The sequence below is a fragment of the Cucumis melo genome, chromosome 3 (genome assembly GCF_025177605.1).
Source record: "Cucumis melo cultivar AY chromosome 3, USDA_Cmelo_AY_1.0, whole genome shotgun sequence".
NCBI lineage: Eukaryota > Viridiplantae > Streptophyta > Magnoliopsida > Cucurbitales > Cucurbitaceae > Cucumis > Cucumis melo.
Window position 1 is genome coordinate 13833363 of NC_066859.1, and position 9858 is coordinate 13843220.

At 36.6% G+C, this 9858-nt stretch overlaps 1 protein-coding gene across 1 annotated transcript; it reads left to right on the forward strand.

Annotated features, from left to right (window-relative positions):
- The first annotated feature begins 1893 nt into the window (after positions 1-1893).
- On the forward strand, positions 1894-8083 carry LOC103488626 (DIS3-like exonuclease 2). Its single transcript, XM_008447447.3, has 7 exons — positions 1894-2320; positions 2612-3039; positions 3149-3202; positions 3340-3408; positions 4059-6278; positions 6836-6907; positions 7006-8083. Exons 1-7 carry the CDS (start codon positions 2203-2205, stop codon positions 7420-7422), a joined length of 3378 nt encoding a protein of 1125 aa, XP_008445669.2. The 5' UTR covers positions 1894-2202; the 3' UTR covers positions 7423-8083.
- Positions 8084-9858: the final 1775 nt, after the last annotated feature.

Sequence of the window (9858 nt, forward strand, 5' to 3'; positions counted from 1 at the left end):
AAGATAACCCTTGCTGTTGCCGCCTCATCAGTTGAAGTTAGGAGGATTTAAAGTGATGAATTCCATCAAGGATAAGAGGATTTTTTTTTTCAACCTCAATCTAAGTAACCTTGGTAAGCTAATGAAATTAAATTAATTTAATTTTGGATCTATTTGGAGTTTCTTTAAAGGTTTAATTGGCTAAACTTTTTAAGATTTAAATCTTGTATTTTTCTCAATCAAGGTTGAATTGGTTTCAACCCCTTTTGTTTGAGAAGTTAATTAATTTGGGAGAATTTATGGATGTTAGCCAATTGCTAATTTCATTAATTAAGATACTGAGATTTCTTTTTATGATTAGGATCAAGTTAATTGGAGAATTTTTACTGTCAACTAGGGAGTACCTTGTTTGGCTAAAATCTCCAGGTAAGAGATTCTCCTATTAGACATTCGAACTGAATTCAAGAGACCGCATGTAATTATGATTATGCATTGATGGTAGCTAAAATGCATAATTTGATGCTATTGATAATGACTGTCATTATATTGAGATTATGTTGATGACTGATGTCATAATTTGATGCTATTGATAATGACTGTCATTATACTGAGATTATGTTGATGACTGATGTCATGTTATGACTGGTAGTATGTTGATGATGATGACTGATGTTATGTTAATGACTGGTAGATTGATGTTGATGATTGTTGATGCATTATATATTAATCACATGATCAAGGACGTTAAGATTAATATTCATGTCATGTTATGATGTTATGTTGTGCTACATGCTATGGATAGGGTGTTATGTTAACTTTGTCTATTAGAGTCGTACCTGCATGGGTGTCCTTCGGGATCACCACCTATTTAGGACTGCGTAGTCCGACGGGACCGCCAGTCTAACATGGATATAAATATGATTCGATTGATTCGACGGGATTCCCGCAGCCCGATTGTCTTAGTGTTTTCTCTGGGTTCGCTACAGACCAGTATGTCCTAGGTGCTCCCTCGGGACGCCGAAGACCAGATTCTGTTCCTACGGGAGCGCATGTTGCATGTGTTCGGGAACGTGCCAGTTATTGGGTACCTTTTTCAGGACTCTAATGGGAAGTTAACAGACACCTAGCGGGACTAGTAATAGGTCCCTTACTGAGTCTTTCTATGTTTAATATTTCAGGCGAAGGTAAAGGTAGAGGAAAGATGGCGAGCGACAGAGAAGGATCCGTGACATGCCATATAGGGACTCAATTTTGCTTCCGCGTTTATGTATCAGTGTTTTAGTATTCCGTTTTCAATGAAAATTTAGTCTTCCCTCGTTTCAAAAAGTTTCTCTTGTCATTGTTTCTTTTTAGTAATGACCTCAGCTTAGTATAAAGAGTTGGGTCGTTACAAAGATCTATCAATTTTGAAACTCATTTTGACTGATGAAGAGGTTTGTTTTAAAACTGTTTTTCTTCTTCAATTATACTTTTTTAATTCAATCACTATTTTCACAATCAATTAAAAAATTAGTATTATAATTTTTTTCCTAACTTTTCTCTCTTTCATCATAAGGAATGTAAACATTAAAATGATATTTTTTAAATTTATGCTTTCAATTCCGATTAGAGCAAAATGGAAAAGGGTTTAAGATATAGAAGCGATCGATTATGACAAATTATGAATAGTTTGATGGAAGAAAATTTTGTGGTTAATATTATCTTGTGTGTTTACTTTTATATTCATAAAAATTATATATGTTCTAATAATATTAGATTCTACTGTGTTTTACTATGTTTTTTATTTAAATTTAATTTTTTTATATACTAAAATAAAACGACAAATTTAACGGGTAATATTCGCGTTACTGGATAGTAATTTATAAAAGGCGAAGGATGGAAAAGGAGACGAAAAGAAAGGGGAAATGATATTAATTAAAGGAAAAAAAAGCAAAGTGGGAAGACAAAGGAATCAAGGGTCGGCGCCCTTGTCTTAGCCGACCAATCATAGCGACCTTTCATCTTCTCCACAGTCTCACCAGCACCAACACTCTCTCTGTTTTATAAACTCCTTCTCACGCCTTCTCTTTGATTCCTTCTCTCCCTTTCTTACTTTGGGTCTTTTTAGATCCATTTCCAAACCTCTTCTCCATCTGTTTTTTCCAAGGGAGAAGATTGTCTTCTTATCTTTTTTCTCTTTCCTTTAGATTTCTGGGTTTTTTCCTTCTCCTTCCTTTTCTAGTTATGAGGGCAGCTTTTGAGCAATCCACTCCTGAAAGGAACGGCGATTGTGACAAGGAGAAGAAGAAAAAACGACGATCCAATCGCCGATCTAAGCACAATCCATCTCTTACAACTTCAGGTACTATTCTTTTTAACTTCTTTTGCTTTAATTCCTCGAATTTTGCCCAATACTAATGTACCCTTGTTTGGATTTCTCGATATTGAAACCTAAGAGGGGATATAAGTCTGGATTGAATGTTGTTTCTCACAATTTTTACTATTGTAATTTGAATTTGTATTGTTCTTCAGATGTTTCTTTGTGTTTGTTGTCCTGGAAGATGGTTTTGTGTTTTGTGTTTTGTGTTCCACCAAACCATCTTTCACTCTTATTATGCTTTTAACTTACAAGATATGTTGCCCCGTTTGTCAGCGTCTTACACTTCAGTCAATGGAATTCTGGGGGAAGCATCAGAGTGCATGGAAAATGGTAGAATAGATGCTAACTTAACATCACCCTCAAATTATTCTTCTTTGACACAACAGGAAAATCATTCAAATCATCCAATAGAGCATGGCTTGACCGGAGGAAATAAGATTGCCTTTAGTTCGTTGCCTTCTCTGCATATTAATGATCAAGCAGAATTATCTGCATCGCAGAATTTGATAAATCAAAATCATCATTCATCAGATGCTGGTGGAAGGATTATAAAATCATGTCCTGAACAGATTGCCAGTGGAAGGAATTCAGGGATATCTTCAAACCAGCTTTCACCTCCTGCTGATTTAACTGAAAATAACACACAAAGGAAATATTTTCCTTCACATTGGTCCATAGATGATGTCAATGAAGGACTACAGGTTAGTGTGACATTCTGATTTGAATGATGCTAGTGGCGAGTGCTTTGTCCAAATGATATCAAAATGTTTATATTATGCAGCAATTTTGCTGTTGTTTTCACTTTTGCAGAAAGGGGACATATTTAAAGCTTTATTTCGTGTTAATGCACACAATAGACTTGAGGTGTGTATAGAATCTCTTTGGTATATTTTATTGGAAATTCCTTTGATATATCGTGCTCTGAATAATGCTAGCTACTGAGTATGGTTTTTCAAATATTTCTTTTAAGTTGTCTGAAGATGATATGTTAAATCTTGTAGGCCTACTGTAAAATTGACGGACTACCAGTTGATGTCTTAATCAATGGAATTGCATCTCAGAACAGAGCTGTAAGTACTCTTTCCCTTACACTGACAAGCACACACGTACACACATGCTTTCACGCTTTTGCTCATGCATAAACTCAAAGTCTCAAAGTTCGTTGTAGGGTTTTTGGAAGGATTCAAACATTTAGGTTCATTTTTCTGTCAAACGAACTTTGATTTATGCTTCTAATTTTGGAACATTTGTTCATGCTATTTGCATGTATATTGGTGTCCATGTCCACTCCTTTATGGCCCATACTCGTATCTAGATGGCTAGACATAGATATTTCTTATGTTTGTTTATGGGTTGAGCAATTTGTAAGGTGCTTGAACGGACATAATACAACGAGGCCTAGAAACATCAAATGAATATTTATATTTTGTGTTTAAATTTTTTCTTTATAATGTACAATAATGGAAGGAGCCAATTGTTTTGTTCTGTTGTATGTTTAACTTTCCGCTTTTCATCTGACTGTGTTGATCTTCTGTCAGCAAACATGCTGATTCAGTGACTTTCCCTTCAAACGAATGTATAGCAACTTGTGTTTTGGCTGCTGTAGAATTTCAAGTAGAACAATCAAAATGTTAACATGGGGAAATTTCCACAATATCTTTTTCTTTGGTTGAGCTTTAGAATTTTTTATTGATTTAGATTGTTCACTGTTCTCATCTAGGTGGAAGGAGACATAGTTGCAATTAAGGTGGATCCTTTTACGGTATGGACTAAGATGAAAGGCACTAGTGAAGCTCATAACAATATAAAATCAATGGACGATGCCAACTTACCTGCTGAGCCGACCGAAAAGAATAGCCATAATTGTAAAGGCAAGAATAAGTTTGATGCTGATGGCAAGTCTGACAGTTTTAGGAGTTCCTCTTTGCCTGATAAGAGGTGTTGTAGTGAGGACAAAGTGTTGGATGGAATTTCTTGTGATGATCTTTCATCAAATTATGAGCAATGTGATATAAACCAATTATCAGTTGTGGATCCTTCCCAAGCACATCATTCTAGTAATCAATATGATGTGTCTAAGATAATCGGGAGGATCTGTGCACTGATTAATTTATATCCTGCAAAAAGACCAACTGGTAGGGTAGTAACCATCCTAGAAAAGTCTCGGCTGCGAGACAATGTTGTTGGCCATCTTAATGTTAAGAAGTTCCTTTCCTTCCAGGAGTTTTATGTGAAAGAGAATACAAAATCATGTTTATCGCCATCGCAAAATGGTGGATATGTCCAGTTGATGCCTAATGATGCAAGATTCCCGATAATGATGGTTCTTGCTGGAGATTTACCTGACTGCATTAAGAAGAGATTGGACAATGGTGACGTCACGGTTGAAAATGAGCTGGTGGCTGCACGAATTTATGACTGGGTTAAAGAGAGTTCATCTCCTCGTGCACATGTCTTGCATGTTTTAGGACGGGGAAGTGAAGTAGAGTCTCATATTGATGCTATTTTATTTGAAAATGCAATTCGTACATGTGAATTCTCTCATGATTCACTGTCTTGCATCCCTCATACTCCTTGGAAGATCCCACATGAGGAACTTCGATGTAGAAGAGATATAAGAAATTTATGTATATTTACAATTGATCCTTCTTCTGCCTCAGATCTTGATGATGCTTTATCAGTTCAAAAGTTAGCCAATGACATATTCAGAGTTGGCATTCATATTGCTGATGTATCATATTTTGTATTACCAGGCACTGCCTTAGATAAGGAAGCTCAAATCCGATCAACTAGTGTTTATCTTCTGCAGCGCAAGATACCAATGTTGCCACCATTACTCTCTGAGAATATAGGTTCACTTAACCCTGGAGTGGATAGACTTGCTTTTTCATTGTTCTTGGACATAAATGGCTGTGGAGATGTTAAAGATTATTGGATTGAGCGAACTGTGATATGCTGTTGTTGCAAACTCTCATATGAATATGCTCAGGATATTATTGATGGATTAATTGATTCTGATAGTCCAGAGATTTTTGGGAATAATTGTCCCCAGTTGCATGGTCAGTTTACATGGCATGATGTCATTTCATCTGTCAAACTTCTTCATGAAATTTCAAAAACTCTGAAGGAGAAGAGATTTAGAGACGGGGCTTTGCGGCTTGAAAATTCTAAATTAATTTATTTATATGATGAATATGGAATTCCATATGATAGTATGTTTTATGAGCAAAAGGATTCGAATTTTCTTGTTGAGGAGTTCATGCTTTTGGCAAACAGAACAGTGGCCGAAGTTATATCCAGAACTTTTCCTGATAGTGCATTATTGAGAAGGCATCCAGAACCTATGTTAAGGAAACTCAGAGAATTTGAATCATTTTGTTCTAAGCATGGTTTTGAACTTGACACATCCTCTTCAGTCCACTTCCAACAGTCATTGGAGCAGATAAGGACAAAACTTCATGATGATCCTTTGCTGTTTGATATTCTTATATCCTATGCTACAAGGCCTATGCAATTAGCAACTTATTTCTGTAGTGGAGAGTTAAAAGATGGTGAAAAGAGGAATCATTATGCCCTGGCTGTCCCCCTATACACACATTTCACTTCACCATTGCGGCGGTATCCTGATATTGTAGTCCATCGCACACTTGCAGCAGCAATTGAAGCTGAGAAGGTATATTTGAAGCACCAAGGAATCATACAGAGAGTTAATAGCGATGAGGAGATGAGATGTTTTACTGGCATCTATTTTGACAAAGATGCTGCAGACTCCTTAGAAGGTAGAGAAGCATTATCATCTGCGGCATTAAAGCATGGAGTTCCATGCTCGAAATTACTTTCAGATGTTGCTCTGCACTGCAATGACAGAAAATTGGCTAGTAAACATGTTGCGGATGGTTGTGAAAAGCTCTACATGTGGGCTCTTTTGAAGAAAAAAAGGGTAATTCTTTTATGCCTTCTGATATAAGTTGTGCACTACCTTCATGCAATGATACTTTTCATTTCTTCTAGTAGGTTTTGTTTTCTCTAAACTGGTTTGGAGATCAATTGCTTTTTTGTTTCAAAATGTGAGCGGCTGTTACTATGAATTGTTTATACTTTATTGATTGGATTACTGCCTTTTGTGGATTTCTTTTATTCCTTAGTTTGTGGTCCAACACTCCAGCACCTTTCCTTTGTGATACTATTTCTTCCCCCAAAATGCTATTTGTATTTCATCATTGTATGATATAATTGAATCAAGAACCTAAATTCTCTGTTCTGTTGTGTACCATAAAATTCTTCCTCATGCGGTATTTGTTGTGTTCTTTCCAAACTGTCATTGGAGTTCTACTTTTTCATGTCAAACCTTTGATTGTCCTCAAATATATTGGGTCTGCAACTTGGGCTATTCAACTAGCTTTTAGAAGACGATAGCATCATCATGTTTTCTGACCTATAGGCATTAAGTTTTGATGGATGATTGATTTATCTGTGGCATCTTCTTTATATTTGCAGATTTTGTTCTCAGATGCAAGGGTATTGGGCCTTGGTCCAAGATTCATGTCTGTGTACATACAGAAGCTGGCTGTGAGTGTTCTTTGAACCTGTATTCTCTTTTTAATGTCTGAACCGGTCTATTTTATTTTCTTTTGTTTTGATTAGTTTCTCATGGCATATGATATCAGATTGAGCGAAGAATATACTATGATGAAGTTGAAGGTTTGGCAGTTGAATGGCTTGACACTACATCTACATTGGTGCTTAGTTTTTTTTGTTCTAGGCGCTCACATAGGAGTAGAGGTTCAGTTAAGTGGAAGGCACTGGAAGATGTTGCACTAGTTATTTCTCCTTGCGACCAGAATGTTAACAAGAGGACGCTTGGAGTATGTCCTAATGGAGGAGCAAGCAAAGGGGGTAGTGCTGCTGTGGAACAGGACTCCAATTTGAAATCTCATGTTTCAGATACTGGAGTTGACCCTGCAGTTTTTCCCCTCACAGTTAGACTCCTCTCGACAATACCAGTAGCACTTCATGCGGTTGGTGGGGATGATGGACCCATTGACATCGGGGTTAGGCTATACATGAGCTCATATTTAAGGTAATATATGGTGTTTGATGTGGCAAATCAATTGCACCATTCGACAGCTCCTTCAGAATGTGATATAATGACAGTTTTTTGTTCCTCTTTTTTGCTTTTCTGGGAATTGCCTAGCTCTTTTGTAGATAAGAAACCAGTGCAAGGCAATAGGGTTTTAGTTCCATTGTTGTAAAATCTTGCTGAAGCTTCATTAAGTAGGGAAGAAGACATGATCGATCTGGTGGAGAGATGTAGATAAAATATGGAGAAGAAATACAATGTGGCTTCAGTTCTAATTGCTCTTTAGTTGTGTAGGTAGAAAAGAAAACAAGGAAGCTGGTTTCTGGAGAAGGCCATAATTTTTTGTAGGCCAATTCCATTCACTTGAAACTGTTTTGTGATTATAGCTTGATACTTGTATCCCACCCATCGGCACTCCAGCTTCAGACTAATTACGATGTTTCTCTCTTCTCATATGTTCTTTGTTTGCAGCCCAATCAAGGTTTTTTTTGGTCGTTGGGCGGCTCGAAAACTAGGTTGTATTTGATTGTTACCTCTTTAGCTACATGTATCCTTTAAATTGACCTACTGTTCATTTTACTGCTTGCATTTTTGCCTTATGTTCTTTTCTTTGGTTGTACTTTTCAGACCAAATAATGATATAAACATCATATACAGTTGCTCAACTTTCGCAGGGTTTGAAATGATATTTAATAAAGCTTTGAATCAGTTTAGTTTTGTTAAATTGCTGAGAAGAACAAGTTGAAATGATAATGTTAGCCTGTTTAAGTTTCGGTTTTGTTTCAACTAGTTTTTATTGAGGTAGATCTTGTTTGACGTATTTTTTATATGACAGACGTCAGATGAGCGGAGGTTAATTGGATGGTTATAATTCCATATCTAATTTTCACTTAATTTAAATATTAATAAACTATCTAATTTAATTTTTCGGATGTTTTTGTATTTTTGGCTACTTGACTAATCACCTTTTTTCTTGTTTGATATTTTAAAAGGAGCTATAGTAATAATAGAGACAACAATAGAAGTTTGTTCGAGAAGATGTAGAGAGTTGGTAATTTGAAATTCTGAACTTCGAACTATATATAAGGTCTTAGCTATGCCAACTTATAATGCAAAGATAATAAAATAATAAAATAAATAACGAACTATGCCTACTTAGTTAAAAATGTCGGAGCGTGATTTTGGAAAAAACAGTGAGAGCTTGTCCTGAGATGCTTAGTGGCAATAATGTGTGGAAGAGTTTAATCACACTAATATTGCTTTAATCCCAAAGAAGTCGCACCGTAGAGAAGCTGCTGATTTTAGGTCATCAGTCTGTGTAATGTGAGTTATAAAATTGTGGCTAAGGCTCTAGCTAATAAGTTTTAAAATTCTGCTTCTTTTTATGGTTTTTGAGGTCCAAAGTGCTTTTGTTCTTGGTCGGCTGATTACTGACAATATGCTGGTTAGTGAATAATGCTTGCATTACGTCCTAATTAGCATGTGACAGCCATCAGGCTTGATGTGAGTAATGCATGTGACTGTGAAATGGATTTTTCGAGGAAGGTTATGCTGAAGTTGGGTGGATCTTATTTTGGATTGATGGTCTCTTTCGCTTTGTCGATCAACGGTCAAGCTTCAGAGAGTTATTTTGCAGAGAGGGCTTCGACAGGGGTACCCTCTTTCTCCATTCTCTGTGCTGAGAGCCTCTCCATTTTTTTTATCTCTGTTGAGTGTCTGCGCTCTAACTTGCTTGGCTGTAAAGTGGCTAGAAATGCTCACCTAATATCTCATTTATTTTTTTGTCGATGGCGGTCTCTTGCTCTATTAACGCATTCCATTCTGCTTGTAGCAAGATCAAGGATATTCTACAGATCTAGTAGCATGCTTTTAGCAGTGTGTGAACTTTTCCAAGTTTGTTATATTATTCAGTCCTAATATTTGTTTGGATTGGCATGCTTCCATTAGTGAGATTTTGCAGGCAGAGGTGGTGACTGATCTAGGGCAATACCTGGGTCTTCTTTCCCATCTTACTAAAAACAAGGGGTGTGATCTGAGGATCTTAAAAGAAAAAGTCTGAAAGATTGTTGCTGGTTGGAAGGAGAGTTTTTTCTCTGTTGGCGGGAAAGAGGTCCTACGTAAAGCTGTGGCTCAGGCTCTTCCTACTTATGTCATGTTCTGTATCTTTGTGTTCCAAAAGGCATTTGTGATATCATCTCCTCAACTATGACTTCTTCCTAGTGGGCCTCTCTCAGTACCAAAAGAAAGATGCATCAGATGTTTTGGAAGAACTTGAATTTAATTTGGAAGGAGGCTTGGACTTTCGAAACTTAGAGCTTTTTAACCAATCTCTACACGCAAAACAAGCATGAAGGATCTTGGGTACTTAAAGGTAAATAGTTCCATTTGGGGGGATTTTTGTTTGCAAAGTTGGGTTGTTTTCCTTCTTATGTTTGACGTA